This window comes from Triturus cristatus, chromosome 5_1 (assembly GCF_964204655.1).
Source record: "Triturus cristatus chromosome 5_1, aTriCri1.1, whole genome shotgun sequence".
Classification (NCBI taxonomy): Eukaryota; Metazoa; Chordata; class Amphibia; order Caudata; family Salamandridae; genus Triturus; species Triturus cristatus.
The window spans coordinates 216,446,288-216,470,043 of NC_140587.1; the positions used below are offsets into that span (position 1 = coordinate 216,446,288).

General features: G+C 51.0%; 1 protein-coding gene across 4 annotated transcripts in view; it reads left to right on the plus strand.

The window, feature by feature from the left end:
* AGO2 (argonaute RISC catalytic component 2) overlaps window positions 1-23,756 on the plus strand; it is a 524,350-nt gene that overhangs the window by 464,540 nt on the left and 36,054 nt on the right. For all 4 annotated transcript variants that reach the window (XM_085604853.1, XM_085604855.1, XM_085604857.1 and 1 more), the window contains exon 17: window positions 3,412-3,513. In XM_085604853.1, the coding sequence (XP_085460979.1) occupies window positions 3,412-3,513 (102 nt within the window). The remainder of the gene's footprint in view (window positions 1-3,411; window positions 3,514-23,756) is intronic.

A 23,756-nucleotide genomic window follows, 5' to 3' on the forward strand; every position in this document is an offset into this window, starting at 1 on the left:
GCGTTGGACTTGCAGGACGCTTACTTTCATATTCCCGTCCTGCCGGCCCACCGACGTCATCTGCGGTTCACGGTAGGCCACGTGCTGCTTTTTGGCCTTACCAGCACCCCTCTGGTGTTCACGAAAGTGATGGCGGTGGTCGTAGCTCATCTGCGCAGATCAGGGGTCCCAGTCTTTCCCTATCTCGACGACGGATTGTTGAAGGCGGGTTGCCCCAGGCAGTTGTCTCCCACCTCCAGACTACGGCCGACCTCCTGCATTTGCTGGGGTTCTCCATCAATGTGCCGAAGTCGCACCTGATTCCCTCTCAGAAGCTCCTCTTCATCGGAGCGGTTTTGGATTCAGCGCAGTTTTGGGTTTATCCTCCCGAGCAGCGAGTCTGGAATATTCAGGATGTGATTCCGATCTTTCAGCCTTTATCCCGGGTTTCGGTCAGGGTGACCCTCCGGCTACTGGGTCTGATGGCCTCCTGCATCCTGTTGGTGGATCATGCCAGATGGCATATGCGGGCTCTGCAGTGGGACCTGAAGTTCCAGGGGGCACAGCATCCGGGCAACCTGTCCGATCATTTCCAGATCTTGGAGGGCACTGCACAACAATTGCAGTGGTGGCTCACGAATCCCGATTGGGTCAATGCAAGATCCCACTCCCTTCCCCAACCAGAACATACAGTGGTGACGGACACTTCCCTTCTGGGATGGGGCAGCCACATGGGAGTAGCGGAGATCAGAGGACTCTGGTCTCCGGAGGAGTCCCGGCTCCATATCAACCTTCTGGAGCTTCGGGCGATCCGACTTGCACTGAAAGCATTCCTTCCCTCTGTCAAGGGGAGAGTAGTGCAGGTGTTGATGGACAACACCACCGCCATGTGGTACTGCAACAAAGAGGGCGGGGTGGGGTCGTGGACCCTATGTCAGGAGGCTCTGTGTCTCTGGACATGGCTGCAACATCAGGGCATTTTCCTGGTGGTTCAACACCTGGCAGGTTCTCTGAACGCCAGGGCGGACAAACTCAGCCGCTGGTGTATGATGGATCACGAATGGCGTCTGCACTCGGACGGTGGCGCAAGGTCTCTTTCAGCTGTGGGGAGAGCCTTGGTTAGATCTATTCGCCACCGAAGAGAATGCGCAATGTCATCAGTTCTGCGCATTGGAATTTCCAAGGCGGCACTCGCTAGGTGACGCTTTTCGTCGCGAGTGGAGTTGCGGTCTACTATACGCCTTTCCGCCTGTACCACTTGTACCCAGAGTGCTGAAGAAGATCAAGCGCGACTGGGCCCAAGTCATTCTTGTGGCTCCGGACTGGGCTCGAAGAGTATGGTATCCCGAGCTACTCAGCATGGCTATCGATCCCCTGATCCGACTGCCTCTTCGGACGGATCTTCTGTCGCAGCAACAGGGGGACGGTCTTCCACCCGAACCTGTCCAGCCTCCACCTCCTTGCATGGAGATTGAGCGGCGGCAGTTGACGTCTTTTGACCTGCCTCCTGAAGTTTGTGATGTAATCTTGGCAGCCAGGCGTCCCTCCACTAAGACGGTGTACGCCTGTAGGTGGAATACGTTTGTGGCATGGTGCACAGCAAAGGCTGTGGATCCCCTTTCTGACACACTTTCAGAGGTCCTTCTATTCCTTCATTCTTTGGCCCAGCAGGGCTTTGCTCTGGACACTATCAAGGGCAATCTCTCGGCCATTTCAGCCTTTTTGCGGCTTCCAGATCAGCCTTCCCTTTTCAAGTCCTCTGTTGTAAATAGATACTTAAAAGGCATTACTCATCTTTTCCCTCCTGTTCCTTTCATAATGCCTCAGTGGGACTTGAACCTGGTTCTGACATATCTGATGTGTGCTCCCTTTGAGCCACTTCACAACTGTCCTCTTCATCTTCTCACTTTAACAGCTTTCCTGGTGGCCATCAACTCTGCCAGAAGAGTGAGTGAGCTCCAGGCTCTTTCTTCTAAACTCCTTTTCTCTCTGTCCCTCCGGACAAAGTGGTTCTAAGGACTCGTCCATCTTTTCTGCCCACCTTCTTTCCGCCTCCTCATCCCTCAAAAGAGGAAGAGATGCTTCACCGTCTGGACCCAAAACGTGCGCTCTCATTCTACCTAAACCGCACACAACAGTCCCGGGTGGATAACCAGCTCTTTGTTGGCTACATGGGCGCCAAGAAAGGTCGGGCCGTGCACAAGCGAACCATCTCTGTGGGTCGTTCTGTGCATAAAGGCTTGTTATTCTTTGGCTACAAAGGAACCTCCGGTGGGGCTGCACGCCCATTCTACCAGGGCGACGACAGCCACTACTGCTTTGGGACAGGGAGTTCCCTTGCATGACATCGGTCAGGCAGCTACGTGGGCCTTGCTACACACGTTTACCAAGCACTACTGCCTGGACAGCCAAGTCCAGAGAGAGAGCTTCTTTGGCCGTTCTGCTCTCCAGGACTTTCTGGTGTGATCTTGGTTCGCAGGCCCACCACCGGGGTTGGTATTGCTGGGATATCTATTCTAAGGTAAGGAATCTATCACTACGTGTTTCTTTCAGATGCACAAGTTACATACCTTCGGTAACGATATATCTGTGAGAAACATTAGTAGTGATAGATTCCTTACCGCCCCACTCATCCTCCCCGTTCTGCGAACTGATTTCTAGGGTTAAGGTCATCCCTTTTAGGGCCCTAGTTTCATGGCACCAGTGATCAGTTTCTTGCATGGCTCTGCGTTCTTGGCGCGGAAAGTCGTGTGCAGAACTGACGGCGCGTCTAAGTAGCTCCAGCGACGTCATCTCGATGCCGACGCACGCGGAGCCACATGGCGACGCCTACCGACGCGCAGGGGTACTGCTGACGAAAACTTTCCGGATCCAGTCTGACGCCTGGAGATAATTCTAAGGTAAGGAATCTATCACTACTACTGTTTCTTACAGATATATCGTTACCGAAGGTAAGTAACTTGTGCTATTGGACTCGACATGTGCTATTACTGGGAATAGGAGTCAGTGACTTGAGTGGTTGATTTTGCAAAGCGAAATTTACTTTCTTGTAAAGTATTTAGGATTGCATATAGTTCTCAGTTAATGCCTAGAAGAATTAATTGTAATGTTTGCTACTTGAATGCTTATTTAACCACATCCTGTAACACATATTATAAATAAGGTATTTTTTTGTTTGAAGCCAGGCTGTGCAAAAAAATGTAATTGCCAGTTTTGTTGGTTGTGTCCCTATATTACCTGCCCACCTATCTAGGTATCTGTGGAAATGTAATAATATTCAAAGGTATTAAGGTCACTAGTACCCAAAATGCAATATGTGTGGATACCTGTTAACCAGAGCTACCCAGCCAGTCTCTACTACATGCTTAAAGTCGTTAATTATTGTAAGTTAAAATGAGTATTCCTACTAAATTGCTTGATGTCTGTTTTTAGGTTGGAAAGAGTGGGAACATTCCGGCCGGCACTACAGTGGATACCAAAATCACTCATCCGTCAGAGTTTGACTTCTACCTGTGCAGTCATGCTGGTATTCAGGTATTTCCTTTCGTTATGTTGCCCTATTTACACAGCAATCCAGTGAGTTAATGCAAGTGCTTTATGTGAATTGCAAGAACAGCTGTTCCATCACTTTGATAATTGAGCCCTCCATTTATATATGGCCATGCTTTCTTCTTTGTTTGCACTACAGTTGTCCCCTTTCAAAGACTGGCCTGAACATAAGCTGAAATTTACTGCATTTTCAACTCCACTGCTTCTGTGAGCCTTCACTCTCAGCCTCTCACTTCACCTCTTCCCTCACTGTTTCTTTACAGTAGTCCTGTTTATTGATGTTATTATTTGAAACAATTTTACCTTGCAGCAAACATTACCCTCGACTCTTAAGCTACCAGTTCACTTGCACCGATGTTAGTGTCCTGGTAGAGACACAGGAGGAAAGGGGGTGGGGGTGCGTAGTTGCCAATTATTCATTCTTGCCAATTTTAAGTATTTTTTGTGTATATGAAAATTATGTTTAATCATTGTGGGTGATGTTGAGAGCTTGTTCTGAGAAGGAAGTCCTCTGCATGACTTTGAAAACCTGTGAAATTCTGCCCTTATATGTTAACTGGGCATCCTGGTTTTCTTTTCCAGTGTGCTTAATAGTCATGCAATCCCACTTAAGAAACTCCATGTTGGTTTTCATGTTTGTCCACATCAAAGCTGTACGCTGATCTCAGGAAAACAATATACTCCTTTTTCAGTGAGGGTGGATACTGTCCCATCAACTTATTCTGTGTAGTGACAGAAGTTGGTGGAGGCAACATTGTAGTCCACAGGCTCAGGCCTGTTTACCTTTACCCATATGGGTAAAAATCCTCAAAATTGTATATGTGACAAGTAGGAAGTATGGAATTTGTGTGTGTGTATACACCTGCATGCTAATCAGGGCTCGAAACATTTGATCAGGACAAGCTATTTTTAGGCCCTACTCTCCCTTTCTGGCGAGTAGGAAGCCAGACTGACTTTTGACCTTTGTCTCTGAAAGCGGAGCAAATGTGGCAAGATAAGATGTATCTTTATTGCTCACAAAGTGAATGAGCAATAAATGCCTTTAAATCTTATCTTGTCATATTTTCTCAGTTTTCAGAGACGGAGGTCAAGTACATTACAGTTTGGTCGAGGAGATTTTTCAAGTTACTAGACCTGCACGTCTAGTAAAACTTTTATGATTTTTGAGCCCTGCTTATGTATATTTGTGATAGTTGTGCATTCATGGTGAACGATGAGGTCTGTTTTGGCTGTGTAAATTGTGTTGGATAAAACAGTGATCTCCTTTCAGTTGAGCGGACGGTGCCCATCTCAGACATGCCAGCCTGTATCTACACAGCTTCTGTCCTAGGGCAGGAAAGAGGAGGCTATGTAGTCTATTCTCTTTATCCAATATATATGTTCCCTGTGCTGCAAAGTGATCCCTTTTTGGGTGGCTAGGCCCCATGGAAGGGACTTCCCCTGTGTCCAGAAAAAAAGAAAATCGCAAAAAAATGCTGTAATCCCGCGCGACTCGTGGGATCAGGGGAAAAAATGGTGGCCAGGTCACATTCAATGATTATAAGCCCGGGAAAGCCCTCTGCATGGGCTGTATTCATGAAAGGGAGGGGGCTGCGTAACCTCTTCCCCGAGCCTCCAGGCACCCCAGGAAGCCCACCCCCATGGTCAATATTTATTTATAGAGAGAGAGAGGGGACATTCAGCCCATCTCACCCTCCCCGCCTCCACTCCATCTATAAGTTTGAGGTCCCCAGGGCCGAATGCAGCCCGGAAGGGGGGGGGCCAGGTGCCATCCTTCCCCAGCAGAATGTTGCAGGGCCCTGTTTGCTGGGGTCCCTGTGGCCGAAATCAGCTTGGGGAGGGGGTAGGCAGCCTGTCTCCCTCCCCCTTCAAATTTCACTGGGCCCTGGGGCCATTTTCGCCCCTGGGAGTGGGGAGGCACGTGCCTTCTTCCCCTAATAACGCCAGGCCCTGGGGAAGGGGTCCCTGAGTCTGGAATCTGGCCAGGGAGGAGGGCTGCGTGCTCCATTCCCCCCTAATACTCATGCCCGGGAATGGGGTCCCTAGGGCCTAAAACAGCCCAGGGAGGTGGGGCGCGTGCCCCTTGCCCTTAATAATCAGACTCAGCCCTGGGAGATGGGGTTCCCGGAGCTGAATAAGGCCCAAGGAGGGGAGCCTCACCTTTACAAAAGAGTGGACCTAGGGGAATGGGTCCAGAGCGCCTAAAAAAAGCTCGTGATGGAGGTCCCCGGGACCAATTACAGCTCAGGAAGGGGTCAGGCCGCGCAGCCCCCAGGCCCAACCCCACCACCCCTCCCACCAATTTGTTTTTTAGAAATGGCCCTGGGGGATGGGGTCCCCAGGGCATAACCAGGCTTGGGGAGGCAGGGGCCACACGGTCCTCCTCCCCAAAGGGCTGTGGAATACCATAAACTACCCATGCAGACCACAGAAGAGGAAACTGATTTCTTGGTGGAAACACTTTCGAAAACTGAACGTACAGTACGATATCTACTGATGATAGGTTCTATTTTAAATATATCCAAGGACATTTTTAAAGATCCTGTCAAGTCCAGAATGCTTACACGAAGGATAGAACGCAAATACAGGCCTTATCCATCAGACCCTGTATATATCAGGGGACACCCTACTGCAGCCTCCACAGTTGTCACTACAGCTCGTAAAAGACTGCATCGCAAGACACTGGGGAATCTCCACCTCCTGACAAAGAGTACGCATATTGATTCAGTGGGGAAAAGGGTGGCTACAGGGCATGCTAATAACTGGTGGATTGCAAATTATGTTGGCCTATTGTCACACTATAACAGGCCAACATGGGATGAGACGGAGGCCTTACTACAACATCTCCCAGAACAATACAGGAACAAGCATTGTCATAGCCAATAGGTCTCGCCTTTGGGACCTTATAAGTGTTTAGCCATGCAACAGTTGATGTTGTTGCACCAAGGATATTGTGGTGCATAACTAAATACTTATAAGGTCCCAAAAGTGAGACCGAATGGCAATGCCAATGCTTGTTCATACTAGTATTTAGGCTTTAATTTTGATTGCTGGTCTAGTGCAGTGGAGTTCAGTACTCAGAGCATATGTGCCGTCTTCTGCAAGATGTGGTGACACTGCACAGAGTGTCCAAGTGCACAGAGCGGTTCTAAATATGCCATTTACCTATGAGCCCTCTTGTGGGAAATTAGATGTGTGCAGTGTGTTTAATGTGCTGCGTCAGAATGTGCGTGAATTGTGGGATCCAGCGAGCATAATCAGCACAGGTGTTTGTGCCCAGATTCACATCGGACGTTAGGTGGAAATTAATGTAGTACCCTATCCTCTGGCCTACTTCTTTCCTAATCCTCCCACATACTCTACTCTGTTTTTTCTCTATGCTTTAATTGTGAACCTGAACATGAAGGCTGCATCTTGGTTTACTCTGTGCAACATATTGTGTTGGACTCCCGAAAGTGGCTTAGGACAATGCATGAGGTAAATGTGTTAAGGTCACTGGCCTGGACTGTGTTGGAAAAACACCTTCCACATTTAGGTTGCTCCTGTAAAGTAGACACTGGGATATTAATTCAAGTAAAGTTACCACAGCTGCCTGTTCATATATAATTAAGGTCAGCCATTGTGAGTGACTTCTATGAGCATTGCTTGGGAGTGTGCTCTGATGTGAATAATTCACTTCCTGTTCTTTCTAGAAGATACCATTAGTAATTAATTACATAGGCATAAGTCCTTTGTGGATTGTTTGGGTACAAAAATCGACCATTTTGCTTGCAAAAATCGCTCACAACCAAGAAAACTGAAAAACACACTTGCACACAGGAACCACAATATGATGAGATTGTATCTGTGAGCCGCGCACACGCAGTTCGCTACCTTTTAAGGGTTAAGGCAGGCTCACTGCAGACAATCTCATGCGATTATTTCAAGGAGAGTAATGAAATTTCATTTCATTTGTCAGGAAGAAAGTGCTAATGTTAAACGCCATTTAATAAAAAAAAGGGGCGACGCATTGAAAGGAAGCCTTTAAGTAAGTTTAAAGCTGGCTGTGTGAAGAAGGGAGGGAAACATTCAAGAGTGTTCCTAGTTAGCGACCAACCACGAGCACAGCTGTGGAATCACGTCACCGGTTGAAGCAGGCACGTGTGGTGAATGCCTCTTCAAGCCGTGTGAAGGTGACCTTGTAAAACCTTGTGGAAATGCCTCGTCCTTTGATGCTTTTCATTCCTGCTGGGCCATCTCGGCTGCGAACACGGTGGAAAGCGGCTCCCTGTGCCAAGGACCAGGGCAAGCCTCCGCCGGAGCGGGGCGGTGACTCAGAGGCGCTGGCTCCGGCCCAACTCGCTGCTCGCAAGTGGTTACCAGATTTGAAAATGGATTCTAAGCTCGGCCATGCCTCAGAGTGCGACCTGCAGGAGATCCCCGCACTTCACGGTGCTGCGGAGGCTGTGGCAGTGCTTCCTTAGGCCCAGGAGGCTTCTTGGCGCTGGACGCTGCCGAGGATGGTAAGCGGAGGGAAATGGCGGGAATCCTAGAAGTTACGGTGGGGCTATAATTGTGGGGCATATAGAGTGGGCAAATGAAATGATGCTCGCAGGAAGGTATAACGTAGGAACGAGTTTGGAAAAAGTTGTGGAAAGATGTTTACGAAAAACGTGTGTATTCAGGGTCCACCTGATTGCACGCGCTCAGGGACAGAAGGAGGGTTGAAGTGTTGCCCCCACATGGACGCGCTTATTAAAAGGGGTTCCCTGTTGGCGCATGGTGCTTTCAGATTACAACTCTAGCAATAAACAGCTTAACTTTGAAAGAAGCACATGTAGCACCTGGTGCAGGCGCCTTGCGTTTGGTGGCGTCATTAATTTAGACGTAGTCAAACTGAAGTCACAGCCATTTAGAACTGGGGTGCCCCGAGCAAACATGTTTTCCGAATTTCAGTGACACTTTAATAAGTTAGTAGCCGCCAGTATTCGCAGACTGTCAGATTGTTCTGGGGTTTGCATATATTTTCAAATCGACTGCGTTGTTGGTCACACCTCAGATGGGTGCGCTGTCTGGGCATGAGAGCAGGGGTGCACTAGGCACCTCCCTAGCAGCAGAGATTTTAGAAAGGTTTCTTTATGGCATTCCATCTCTGCTTGCAAGTTATCTTCGGAAGCGTTCTTTCTCCGTTCATGAAAATCGTCCAGGCAGGAGATACTTGCAGAACGCTGTCAATTGCTGTGCGCACGTGACAGTCCTGGAGTAATTTATACGCTTTACTAAGAATTATCTGAGCATCAGGGCACATGTGGAGCCCACATCGATCAAGGTTCCCTGCCTGTAATCCACGTGTCGAAGGGGAAAAAAAGCTCAATTTAAGCACGCACACGGTTTGGTTTACAATATGTACACAAGCGTTAGTGACACGGCCGCCTGTGAAAGTGAAACTGATCGCGATCAAGTGAACATCAACAAAGGGGGGGTGGGAAGAAGGGGAACACGAAAATGAAGCTGACGAGGAGGGAGGGGGAGAAGTGAGGTGGGAGGGGAGGGGATTCACACGCTGTAAGGCTTAATGAGCCATTACAGAAAGCCAGATGGCCTGTGCTCGTTCACGCACGCGGACACGCATGCTTGAGGCCAGCAAAAGCCAGTGGGTAGCACTTTGAAAACCCACATACTAAATGTCTCGCAGAGCAGCACATGCGCTGGCTCAGGCGAGACCTAAAAAAGGGTAAGATCTAGTTGCGGAAGGGAGACCTATATCAAATGCAACCGTCCGATGTGCGTTAGCTAAAGCAGACACCGCAGCACAAGGCATTCATTTATCAGTAATGCTCCGTAGACATGAATGGCTTTGTATATCTAGGTTCAACCCAGAAGTACAACAGCACATTTTGAAAATTTATTTTGATGGTGAACATCTTTTTGGCCCAGAATTTGACACACAACTTAAAAAGATAAAAAAAAGATACAGAAACAGCCAAGTCAATGGGAGTCTTGCAGTCTACAACCCAAAAACAGCTCTTTGGGTGCTACCGATGGCGAGAGGCCAAGAGTACCACACCACAGACCCCAAGCTACCAAAGGCAGCAGTAGCAATACCACCAATAGTCGGGAAAAGGCTGTTACTTAGGTGGCTATAATCACGAGGTAGAAGAGCACCTACCATCAAACAGTGACTACCCAACCATTCCCACCGGCCACACAACACCTGTAGGGGGAAGGCTACAACACTTCCATCAGTTGTTGCCAGAAGTGATATCAGACCAGTGGGTGTTAGACATCATCACTCACAGATATTTTCCTGAGCTCAAACAACTGCCAAATATCCCACCAAAAAAACACATCCCAAATCCACAGCATCTACACCTTCTGAAAGAAGCAGGAATAGCATTATTACAAAAAGGGGCCATTGAACCTGTCCCATTCAAACATCAAGGACAAGGAGTATACTCCCTATAATTCTGAAACTCAAAAAGGATGGAACGCTCCGTCCCGGACTTGTAAACACGCAAACAATACAAAATATCCAAACACTTTCACAAGGTAACACTTCAGAATTTGATACCACTACTACAAGAAGGCAACTTCCTGGCTGCATTAGATCTGAAGGACAAACTTTAATATCCCTATCCATCCAGCACTTCGCCAATACCTCCGATTTGTGGTAAGTGGACGTCCCTATCAGTTCAAAGTCCTACCATTCTGGGTAACAACGGCCCCATACGTACTCACAAAACGCTTAGCTGTAGTAGCTGCAAATCTAAGAAGATCAAACATGCATGTCTTTCGTTATCTGAACAATTTGCAGATCAAGAGTTCCAGCTCACTGAAATATCTACAGGGCACTCAAACTACAAACAACCTCTTAAACTGAAAGAGACTGTAGTTACCTCAGAATTACCCCCAGGCATGAGATGGGATCCGGAGATTTTTCTTTAGCAGTACCCCTGCGTGTCGGTAGGTGACGTTGGTCGGCTCCGCGTCCGTCGTTGGCGTCATGGTCGCTGGAATGACGTTTCGGTGTCTACTTGGACACCGCCCCTGCGCACTGATGTCAGTTCTTTCTTTTTCCGCGCCAGCCTTTTGCAGATCCGGAGAGAGCTACCCCATTAGTAATTTTTTTACTATGTTTTTTCTCGACTTTTATCGAATTATTTTGAGTCTTTCAACTCCTGGTGTACATAGGTTGTCCCATCGACTGACTGAGTTCAAGCCGTGCGAGGCCTGTACCCGCCTGATGTCAGTTACGGACCCCCACCTCGTGTGCCTCTATTGCATGGAGCACGACCATGACCTGAAGTTGTGCTCTGACTGTCTGGCCATGAATCCTAAGTCTTTTCGGGAGCAGACCTGAAAGCTCTTGGTGGCCTGGCAGTTGGCTCCACGTCGTTCGAGGTCCTGGTCGAGAGTAAGGTGTCGGGACCGGTCGCGGAGCCATCATTCGTCTTCGAGATCTTCAGGTAAGTCGAAGCACAAGAAGAGGCAGCGTCGCTCTTCACCTTCTCCCCTTCCGTCGGCCGATGCGACGCAGGACCCAGAGTGTCGTCGCTCTCCGGCTCCATCTTTGGAGCCTGCTCCTGGGGCGACCCCCGTGTTTCCCTCCTTTTCCCGGTGCCGGAGCGTCCTCAGCCAAGCTTCAAGCTTTCGACAAAGCACTTCACAGCATCTTTGGCCAGCCCGACTGCACCCGCGCGCTTTCGGGCCCCGCAGGTTCGTTTGAGGGCCCTGGGATTTTGATGCAGGCGGCTCCAGCCGTAGCACCGGAGGGCCCTCGAGGATCCAGGCCTGGATCTGGATCGACGCCGGTCAACCTCATGGTACCTTCTCCGGCGCCGATCCCGACGACGACGCCCCTGGAGCGGGGGAAGGTACTGTGCCTCACCCCCGACTTGGACACGGCACCGGACCGATATTGACTGACATCTGCACTGGCGCTAGGGGGCACTTTAGTGCACTGTTCATCCCTAGTGTTCCTTTTCCACCTGACTGGCAACCAGAGGAGGGTGAGCAGGACTGGGAGGGGTCTGTGGACCCTTTTAGCTGATCAACTTGATGAGCCGTACTGGCGAGAGGACCTTGGTAACGCCAGTGGTCTGGATACCTTCCCTGACCGTGGCATGCTTTCTACCCCTACCGTAGCTATGGAGGAGGGAGTGTCATATGCAGTGGTGTTGTGTAGGGCGGCTGAGGCCTTGGGCCTGGAGCTTCCTACAGTGGCAGTTAGGACTAACCTCTTGACAGAGGTACTTCAACCTGCGGCAGCTTCTTCAGAACCCCTTCTGTCCTTTAATGAAGCCCTCACGGACGTCCTTCTGGGCACTTGGTCCAAGCCCAGCACAGCGGCTTCTGTGGACAGGATGATTGCCCTACGCCACCGCATGGCCCCGGGAGACCCAATTTTCCTCTCCCAACACTTGAACCCAGAGAGCTTGGCGGTCCAAGCCCCGCATTCCCTACTGCTCCCCAAGATAGGGAGTCCAAGAAGCTGGACCACCTTGGGAAGATGTTTTCTTCCGCCAACTTAGCACTGCGGTCTGTGAAACCGCATGGTTCTTGGGCCGTTATACCCAGAGAGTGTGGGATATGTTTGCGCAGGTGCTGCCACAGTGCCCGGAGGAGGTCCGAGCCGTTCTCACCCGTGCAGTGGCAAAGGGTAAAGACGCAGCCTAATTCACAATCAGATGTGTGCTGGATACTTCCGACTCACATGGGAAGACCGGTTTCCATGTTAGTAGCCCTGAGGCGCTACGCCTGGTTGAGAAAGTCTGTTTTTTCTGGGGATGTCTAATCCACCTTACTGGACATGCCCTTTGTTGTTGTCACCTTTTCGATGATAAGGCAGACTCAATTCCTTGTATTATTTTTGCCTTCATTAAAATAACTAAACCTTCACAAGTGGTTGCGTTCTCATTATCGTGTCTGTTAAACGATCCTGAGACGTTCAGGGCGTTACAAAATATCCGACCTTAATAACACTAACTGTCTCCCGGTCGATAACAGACATGACAACACTTGATGATGTGCTGGCTGCTTTAGCGACCGTGCAAATTGAATTGGCTGCCTCCAGGCAAGAAACAGCCGATGTAAAAGCCAGACTGGATGCTATCCAATTGGACCCGCTCACGCCCAGCACCTCCCTCACGAACCAGACCCCTGCGGTAGTAGTGGAAATGCCGGTAGCCGTCCCCTTGGCAACACCAGAGAGGTACAGTGGGGATCCTAACACAGTGCAGGTATTCCTCACACAAGTGGCGCTACATTTATCGTGCAAACCAAGGGCGTTCCCCACGAGTCAGGCTCGTGTGGCTTTCCTTATATCCTATTTGGCTGGAAACGCGGCACAATGGGCCGTACCTCTGGTGAGCAGGGACGACCCCATCTTATGTGATTGGGGTGCTTTTCGCAAGGAATTCCTGAAAGTCTTCGACAGAAGGGCTGACTCGTACACGGCGGACCGTGAAATGCTTGAGTTGAGACAGGGATCCAAAGACCTGGTGCAGTATCTCAACGCGTTCCGAAGGCTGGTTGCGGAAACCAAGTGGCCTGTTGCTAAACAGACGGCGCTCTTCCATCACGGGCTGTGCGATGAGCTCAAGGACGCCGTGGCTCATATTGACCCACAACCCAAGACATGTGAGGGCCTTATCAACCTGGTATTACGGCTGGAACATAGGCTAAGTGAAAGAAAGGGGGATCATGGGAGAAAAGGAAACTCCCTTCCATCCTATGTGACAGTGGGAAGTCCTGAAACTTCCACCGCATCCAAGGGAGAACCCATGGACATCGGCGCAATACGAGCAAGCCTCACAGCCACGGAGAAAGAGTCACGCCGTAAACAAGGATTGTGCCTATATTGTGGCAAAAAAGGCCACTACGTACGTGAATGCCCTGCCAAACCGAAGACGTCACGTTATCGGGCCAACCGGTCGGTAACAGCCGTGGTGGACGTACCGGCGGAAAACTAGAGGACTCCCAGACCAAAGAAGGGGCATCTCTGAGTCACTCATCCATCCCTTCACTTTCCAACTCGGTCACTAAGGGACAACGACACCTGTTTCTCACGGTGCACGTGGGAGTGCATGACCAGTGGATACCCGTTGTGGCCATGGTGGATTCAGGGGCCACTGGCATGTTTATGGACCACAACGAGGCATGCAGGCTAGGGCTAGTGCTTCTTCCCAAAGCTGTACCCGAAGACGTCTATGCTGTAGACGGAAGGCGATTGGTGACGGGGCCCATCGGGCAGCACACGGGGGTCCTTCCGATGAGATGTGGGAGGAACCATTTGGAACAAATCGATTTTAACATCATCCGAGCGCCCCAATATGGCGTCATATTGGGATTGCCGTGGCTACAGAAACACAACCCCTCTGTGGATTGGCCAACACATCGCATCGAACTGACGTCACCGTATTGCATCCTGCATTGTGGAATAAGAACGGAATCCCTTGACGCAGATGAGAGCGGGAGTCAGACGGTGGCTACAGCGGCAGAAAAAGATGTGGCTCTCCCCCAGGCTTATCACAGTTTTGAGGATGTATTTGATGAGGTGAAGGCGGAAGTGCTACCACCACATAGACAGTTTGACTGCCCGATCGACCTGGTGCCAGGGGCCAGCGTTCCCAGCGGCAGGCTGTATGCCCTGACGGAGCCTGAAAACGTGCATCTCCGGGGGTACCTGGATAAACTCCTCAAGCTAGGATTCATCCGCCCGTCCAAGTCTCCGGCCGCCTCGCCACTCTTCTTCATCCCGAAGACTAATGGGGAGCTGAGAGCCTGTGTGGACTTTAGGGCATTGAATGCGATAACCGTAAAGAATCGGTACCCCTTGCCTCTCATCAGTGTACTTCTGGAACAGGTCAAGAAAGCTCGTATCTACACCAAGTTGGATTTGAAAGGGGCATACCATCTGGTGCGCATGAGGGACGGAGACGAGTGGAAGACCGCCTTTAACACCAGGTTCGGCCTTTTTGAGTACCTCGTCATGCCGTTCGGTCTGTGCAACGCCCCGGCAGCCTTTCAGTACTTTTTGAATGAGGTATTCAGAGAGGAGTTGGATATCTACGTGGTCGTATATATCGACGACATCCTCATCTATTCGTCCAGTGTGGAGGAGCACGTACACCACGTCAAAGCTGTGCTCCACAAGCTGAGGGAAAACATGCTGTTTTGTAAACTCAGCAAGTGTGACTTCCACGTCACATCCGTGGAATTCCTCGGAGTGATGCTGAGTCCAGAGGGACAGGAGATGGCAGAACGAAAGATCAAGGCGGTGAAAGAATGGCCGGTGCCCCAAAGCGTGAAGGACGTCCAAAGTTTCATTGGCTTCGCCAACTTTTACAGGCGGTTTATAGATGGATTTTCAGGATTGGTGGCCCCAATCACACAGCTACTGAGGAAGTCCAAGGAGTTTGTCTGGTCCCCTGAAGCGAACAAAGCCTTTGAGGCCCTGAAAAGCGCCTTTGGTAAGGCGCCGGTGTTGGCTCACCCCGATCCGGATCTCCCCTACGTGGTGGAAGCGGACGCATCGGATGTGGCGCTGGGGGCTATCTTGTCCCAACGCAACCACGACACAGGGGTGCTTCATCCCGTTGCGTACATGTCCCGCAAACTCAGCGACGCCGAACGCAACTACCATATTGCGGAGAAGGAGCTTCTCGCAATCAAGGACGCCTTCACCGAATGGAGGCATTGGTTGATGGGGGCAAGACATGTGGTATCGGTGTACACGGACCATCGGAACCTACAGTTCATGACGGCCACAAGACACCTTTCTCCCAGACAGCTGCGGTGGATGATCTTCTTTGCGGGGTTCAACTTACGCATCACATATCGGCCGGGGACGGAAAACCGGAAGGCGGACGCCCTGTCCCGTCAATCTGCAGTTAAGGAACCATTGCCTGCGACCGAGCATTCCATCATTTCCCCGAGGATGGTATTGGGGGTTATCCAACCGGATACTTTCCTGAGGGGAATAAAGAGAAGGATCAGGTCATTCGCATGGCGGAGGTGGCTCCTCAGTCACAGAGAATGGCAGCTGAAGGACGGGATACCCCTGAAGGGCAGGTGCCTATTGATACCCACGCCTAGGCTAAGGAAACAAGCATTCATCTGGTGCCATGACTCTCCATGCGCAGGTCATTTGGGCTTTGAAAAAACGGTGGCTAGCATGGGACGGCATTTCTGGTGGCCAACCATGAGAGTGGATGTCAGGAGGTGGGGACAGGAGTGTCCTACGTGTGCTACCATGAAGGCCGACCATGGCCGAACCCAAGGGCTCTTACATCCACTTCCGACCCCGGATAGACCATGGGATAGCATATCACTGGACTTCGTGGTGGGCCTACCGGTAGACCAGGGGATGACGGCAATACTGGTGGTGGTGGATTACTTGACGAAAATGGGGCACTTCATCCCCTGCAAGAGAGTCCCTACGGCCGGGGAATTGGCGTCACTACTCCTAAAGAATGTGGTACGACTGCATGGATTACCTGGGGTGATCGTGTCGGACCGGGGGTCGCAGTTTACTGCGCAATTCTGGAAGACTTGGTGCACTGCGCTGCATGTTAAGACCGCCCTGTCCACCAGCTACCACCCTCAAACGGACGGCCAAACCGAGCGCCTGAACCAAACGCTCAAACAGTATCTGCGATGTTTTGTGGACCAGGGCAGGGAAGAATGGGTCGACTTGCTATGGGTTGCAGAGATAGCCTATAACAACGCCACTCACAGCTCCACACAGTCATCTCCGGTCTATAGCAACTATGGCCAACATCCCAGGTTCTTGCCATTTCTACATCCGTTCAGAGAGGACAGGATTCCCGCCACAGCGGACAGGGTGGCACACATAAAAGACACGTTGATGCGCTCAAGGGCTGTCCTAATAGAGGCCAAGAGAAGATACAAGGCTGCGGCAGACAGGAAGAGAAGGCCCGGGCCACTGTACCGCACTGGAGACTACGTCTGGATATCCACAAGAAACATGAGGTTTCGAAAGAACAGTGTGTTCCATCCCAAGTACATGGGCCCCTATCGAATTACCAAGTGTATGGGTCCCGTGAACGTGAAGGTGTGCTTGCCCCAGTCATTGCGGATACACCCTGTCTTTCATGTATCATTGCTCAAACCAGCACCCTCCAAGCCGTCTGGGACACCTAGGCCGGTATGCGTGGAGTCGGAGGTGGAGTATGAAGTGTCGGGCATACGGGCGTCCAAATGGCGCAGGGGGAAGCTGTGGTACCTGGTTGCGTGGAAAGGCTATGGCCCGGAGGAGCAGTCATGGGAACCGGCTGAAGGGGTTCATGCTCCGCGCTTGGTCTCCTTGTTCCATCGGCGTTTTCCTGCCAGCGCTGGACCCGTGGGGAGCCGCTGAGAGGGAGGATGTACTGTCAAGAATTCCTGTCATGCGAGGGGAGGAAAACGGTAACCAGTGAAAACGGACTACATCTCCCAGGATGCTTAGCGGTTGATAGGTTATGTAAACAGGAGAGCTGTTACATAACTCAAGGAAAACACGCCCTTATGTAAACAGGAGAGCTGTTACATAACTCAAGGAAAACACGCCCTTATGTAAACAGGAGAGCTGTTACATAACTCAAGGAAAACACGCCCTATAAAGGGAGGAACCGGGAGGTACAACGCTGTCGGATATTGTGTTTACACCGACGTACCTGCTTAGTGAAGAGCAGTGTTCCGGAGTGGTGCTCCAGTAAGGCAAGAACGGAGGTAGGTCGAGTCGTTACTCCCTGGGCCGTGTCTTGCCCCATCGTCACCTGTGAAGGACCCGGAAGCTCTACCGGATAACCATTGAGCTTCACTTTTTGACTCGGCTGAGTCAAAGCGCAGTGGCGCTTTTGCTGGTTGGAGTCGTAACTCCCAGCCCGACCAGAGATACAGGGACTGCCAGCTGTAACGCACACCAGGAGGTGTTTGCCGCGTTACAGACTCGGAAGTACACAGGATCGATCGAGCGGCTGCTCTCGGTTCAGTCTTCTTTGCTTGTGATTGGGGTATCGGTGACGCATCACCAGGAGGTGACTCCGCGTCCCGGTGCAGTCTGAGGAAGAGGTTGAGCGGCTGCTCCCTTCAGGTAGAGACCCCGGCTGGGTGTTTCCCTGACTCCTCGATTCTCCCCAACACTCTTCGTGCCCCTCACAGCCTACCGATTGGCATTGTCGGCCATTTCATTTCTGCCCTCTGTTGGCATACGCCGGGATCGGCGTATATGCAGAGGACGGTTAGGACCATCCGTGCTGTGGGCTGGTAACGTACTTAGCCTGGAGGATTCCAGTGACTATAACCTTTGTTTATTCCTTGTATTATTTTTGCCTTCATTAAAATAACTAAACCTTCACAAGTGGTTGCGTTCTCATTATCGTGTCTGTTAAACGACCCTGAGACGTTCAGGGCGTTACACAGGCGTTCCTTAATATATGCTGGGGCCTGACCATGGATGGCTTTGTGGGCTATGCATAGCCCCTTGAATATGGTTCTCTGCTTGACCGGGAGCCAGCGTAGCTGCTGCAATAGGGGGGTGGCGTGAGCCTGCCTTGGGAGCCTGAAAATCAGTCTAGCAGTGTCGTTCATGACTACCTGGCGTTTTGTTAGCAGCTTTCCTGGGAGGCCAAAATAGAGAATTTCCATAATCTAAGCGAGAGATAATCAATGCTGACACTGCCATACAGAGTTCCGTGAATGAGAGAAGGGGGGCTAGTTTCCGTAACAATCTTAGCAGGCCCACGCATGTTCCCACCACAGTAGAAACCCGGTGGTACATGGAGAGTTTGGCATCTATTTTTATACCCAGACTCTTTACAACTGGGGCTGGCTCGGGTGTGGGGCCAAGCTCTTGTGGCCAGAAAAGGTTACTCCGAGGGTTAATATTCGTGGTAATGGGCAGTACCTCGGTTTTAGCGTGGTTAATTTTGAGGGAGTTGGCTGTCATCCAGTTGACTGTGAACTTCAGGATATTCTGCAACCGTACATGGGCCGTGGGAGAGTTGTCAATCTAGATGATTTGGGTGTGGTCCGCATAGTTAAAGATTTGGCACGCCATACCAGACAATGCGGTCACCTGGGGCTGGAGATATGCATTGAAGAAAAGGGGGGAAAGTGCCGATCCCTGAGGGACACCACACGTTAGCTCACCCGCATCAGACACCTACCTGGTCAGCAAGTTGGATCCTTTGAGATCGGTCTGGCAGGAATGACACAAGCCATTGACATGCTACCCCCTGGACTCCTAGCTCCCTAATCCGCGACAAAAGTAGGCCATGGTTGATCAAATCGAATGCCGCGGACAAGTCTAGATGGATCAGGGCGCAAGGCTTCTTGTTATCGGCAATCAGTCTGAGATTGTCCAGCACTGCCAGCATTACCAGTTCTGTGCTGTGGTAAGCCCTGAAACAGGCCTGTGGTTATCAGCACATGTTGTTCCAGCACCGTTGCCAGAAAAGGGAGCTGGGAAATTGGCCTAAAGTTTTTGAGATTTGTTGCATCTGCCCCTGTTTTTTTCAGCAGTGGTATGACTCTCGCCTCTTTAAAGTTGGTCGGAACCTGGCCGGTGTCGAGAGACCGATTTAGTAAGTTGAGGACCTCATTCTCCACCCAGGGGGAGTGCCATGCGAAACACCCTAGGTGAGCCGGGTCCGCTGGCTACCCCGATTTGGTGCGGGCCAGTAGGAGGCTCAGAGATTCATGATTTAACTTTGGAAAGAAGGAGAGGGGTTTATCATAGACGGGCAGTGTGGGATCAGCCACCGGAGGAATATGGACAATGGGAGTGTGGTGAATGACCGACAGGAGGTCAGTGACTTTGTGCAGAAAGTAGGACTGAAACTTATTGCAGTCTTCGGGACGGGCCGTTAGGATCCGAAAAGTCTCCTTCTGTTTATTGTCGGCGGCCAGAATCCTAGTTTCGTAGTATTCCGCCTTCCTGGCTATGATGGCTTTTTTGTAGGTTGCAAACATGGCTTTGTATTCAGAGAGGGCACCTGGATCGTGTGCTTTACGCCAGCCTCTCTCGAATTGGCGTAGTGTTTGTTTCTTCCCTCTCAAAGCCTCATTAAACCAGGGGGCCCCTTTGCCTTTCTTGCTCACTCTTTCCCTACGTGCGGGAGCGACTTTATCAATGGCATTCCTCAGACTGAGCGAGAGGGACTCTTTCCTGGTCAAGGTTTCCCAGTACTGGCCTTTTTGGGGCTGAGTAACGCAGGGTCCCCACAAGGTCACATTCTTCTATTTTCTTCCACCCAAGCAGGATTTTCCATTCTGGGGGAGGGGGGGGGCCACCCGGCCCTCGAGCGGAATCAAGCATCTGATCAGGAAGTGATCAGACCAGGCACAAGGACTAATATCCGCCAGGCTAGCAGAGGGATGGGTGGTCCATACTAAATCAAGGGTGTGACCCTGGTCATGGGTGGGTGCATTAACAAGTTGGTTAAGTTCCAAGGTGGTTAATGCCTCTTCCAGTTGTTTCCAAGTTAATAACAAGTATGGGAGCTTGTATTTGCTGCGCACAATTTACATGGTGTATACACACCGCTATGTAAACATAATGTTCGAGGCATATGAGCTGCAGATTGTACACTTTTGCATAGATCGCCATCTGGTGTTGGGCCCGGATGTTTGCAGTTTGTTTTTCTTCTTGGACAGTCTTTGGAAGTCACGAGTTCGGTGACTCCTCCTTCGGTCCGTACTGCGCATGGGCTTCGGCTCCATCCTCAGATTGTTTTTTTCCGCCATCGGGCTCGGATGTGATACTTCGTGCTCCGGCTTTGAACCTTTCCAGTTCGACCTTCGACGGAAAATCCTCGTCCATCGAGATTCTTAAGAGAAATCATCTTCTTCATCTCTCTCGGCGGCACTTTTCGACTCCAGACATCGGCACCGGCCTACGGGCCTCCCTCGACTCCGGTCTCGGCCGATGGAAAGGACTCCCTTCAAAAAGTGCCCAAAATGTGGGTCTAAATTTCCCCACACCGACCTCCATCAGGTGTGTAACCTCTGCCTCTCTCCAGAACACGAGGCTCGAGACTGCCCCGCCTGCAAGTCTTTTCGATCGAAAAAGACCATCCGGGATCGAAGAGCTCGACGCACCATGGCGCACTCATCGACTTCGGCTCCACCCGACATCTTCGGAGACGACACCGGAGCTTCGGGGCAGCAGCACACAGAGCAGGAGGAAGAACTCGTCAGCGCTTCCGAGGCCGACGACTCTGACCTGGAGGAGATAACACCGGCGCAGAGGGTCGTGAGTACCTTACCCCCTCCAACTCCCCTACCCACACCGAAAGAGACACAGGTTACACCTTCGCCTCCGGGCCTAGACAAAAACAAACCTACAGCTTCCATCACCCCACCTTCGGGCCCGGTGTCGAAGCATCATAAGTCTCCCGGCGGCTCGGGCTCGAGCCGGCCTACTCCTGGTGCCGAAAAACACCATTCGGCACCGAAGAAAACCACGCCCAGTTCGGCTCCGAAGTCATCGGGCTCGAAACCTGCACTCTCGGTGCCGATAAAGCCTAAGCATAAGTCCCTCGGCACCGACGCTCCGGCGCCGAAGACCGCCTCGGCACCGAAGAAATCGGAGACCCCGAAAAAGCATGGCATGGAGAAACCATCGAAGCCCTCGGCTCCGAAAACATCGGCACCGACAGATGATTCGGTGCCACAAGAACTATTTACGCCTGATCCTTATCAAAAAACTTTAACAAAGGATCCAAAGACTGGTCATTTAACTTTGTCTTCCAAATAAAGACATTTACACAAGCCAGATCCTCCTCCACCGCCAAAACGGAAGGACTCTGCCACATCCCCCTTCAGAGTACCCTCTCCACCACCTCCTCCACTTTCTCCACCTCCTCCACCTCCCATATCTCCACCACCTTTGCCTCACCGCTCTCCGACCCCATCTCCAGACCCTGATTACGGAGATCCAGATTATGACCCGGCAGACGCCCCAATAGACCCCACCCCTCCAGGGATACCAGACCCATGGGAGGATTACCACAACCCCGATATACCAGATGTGCCTCAAGATGACATTTATCCATCCAGGCCGTCTCCTCCAGAGGACTCCCTGGGGTTCCACCACTTAATACAGCGGGCGGCACACTACCATGGGGTAGAATTACATAGCGAGCCAGTTGAGGACGATTTCCTGCTGGACACTTTTGATATACAAGATAAGGCCTCAGCAATATTGCCCATGCTAAAAGGGGTAACCAAACATGCTGCAGAGGTGTTCAAGGACCCAGTCAGAGCTAGGGTACTAAACCCCAGGATAGAGAAAAAATATAAAGCAGCCCCCACAGATCCTGCATATATTAAAGGACCTGCTCCCTTGGACTCTTTGGTGGTATCCACAGCTAGGAAGCGGTCTAACTCTCAATCCTCGGGGGAGGCTCCCCCACCAGATAAGGAGTCAAAGCTCTTAGATGCGTCTGGTAAACGCACTGCCTCGCAGGCCGCAAATATGTGGCGCATTGCCAACACACAAGCTCTGCTTGCACGTTATGATAGAGCACATTACGATGAACTGGAGGCTATCATGCAACACCTCCCAGACAAACATAAACACAGGGCTCAGGAGCTAATACAGGAGGGAAAGCTCATCACCAATACCTCAATTAAATGTGCCCTCAACGCAGCAGACACAGCTTCGAGAGCTATAAACACCAGTGTTTTGCTTCGTCGTCATGCCTGGCTCAGAATCTCAGGGTTTAAGCCAGAAGTCCAGGCATCTATATTAAATCAACCCTTTGACCAACAACACCTATTTGGTCCAAAGGTGGACGAAGCATTGGAGAAAATGAAAAAGGACACGGATACGGCAAAGTCTATGGGGGCATTACAATCCCATACACCTAGACGTTCATTTTGTCGTTCCTCCTTTCGGGGCACAGTCAGAGGTTACTCTGCCGATAACGCCTCTACTTCCTACAAGTCCCCTCCTCAGAATACCTTCTCAAAGGGCTATCAGAGAGGTGGTTATAGGGGAAACAATAATAAAGGCAGGGGCCAAACCAACAACACCAGTTCTGCCACACCACCCGCCCAATGACTTTCCCCCGCTTCCCCCAGACCATTCCACTCCAGTCGGGGGTAGGCTACAACATTTTCTTCAGACCTGGGAGACCATAACATCAGACAAATGGGTGACACAAATTGTTCAGTCAGGCTACTGTCTCGAACTAACATCTACCTCACCCAATATTCCACCCAGGCACCGTACAATGTCACAAGAACACACCATACTGCTCAAACAGGAGGTGATCTCCCTCCTCCAAAAACAAGCTATAGAGCAGGTCCCCGTCAACCAGCAAAATCTAGGGGTCTACTCTCTGTATTTTCTAATCCCAAAGAGAGACGAGACCCTACGGCCCATTCTAGACCTCCGGCCTCTAAATGCATACATACATTCGGACCATTTCCATATGGTCACCCTCCAACAAGTTCTCCCTCTCCTGTGTCAGGGAGACTTTCTCACTACACTGGACTTGAAAGACGCATACTTTCATATTCCAATACACCCTTTTCACAGGAAGTACCTCAGGTTTGTGGTGGACGGTCAGCATTACCAATTCAAGGTTCTCCCCTTCGGGGTCACAACCGCACCACGGGTGTTTACCAAATGCCTAGCAGTAGTAGCAGCTCACCTCAGAAGGCAACACATTCACGTCTTCCCTTACTTGGACGACTGGCTCATAAAAGCCGCGTCCTACGGCCAATGTGTGCAACATACAAACAGCACCATCCAACTGCTCCACCGGCTAGGCTTCACGGTGAACCATCAAAAGTCCCACCTCATACCATCTCACACAAAGCAATATCTCGGGGCCACTATAGACACCTCCAAGGCTATAGCCTATCCCAATTCAGCCAGAATCGCAAGCATACAAGCCTTGCGCCAAACATTCACTCTTCAACACTCTCTCCCAGCACGAGTGTTTATGAAGCTAATAGGGATGATGGCATCTTGCATCTTCATAGTGCCCCATGCAAGACTCCACATGCGTCCACTCCAAGAGTGCCTAGCACGGCAGTGGAACCAGGCCCAGGGACAGCTGACGAATCTGGTGTTGGTGGACGGCCGCACCCATCACTCTCTGCAGTGGTGGAACACCACAAACCTTTCCAAAGGGCGGCCGTTCCTGGACCCGGTTCCTCAGGTGATTCTAACGACGGACGCATCGCTCTCCGGCTGGGGAGCGCACCTTCTACACCTCACAGTGCAAGGTCTA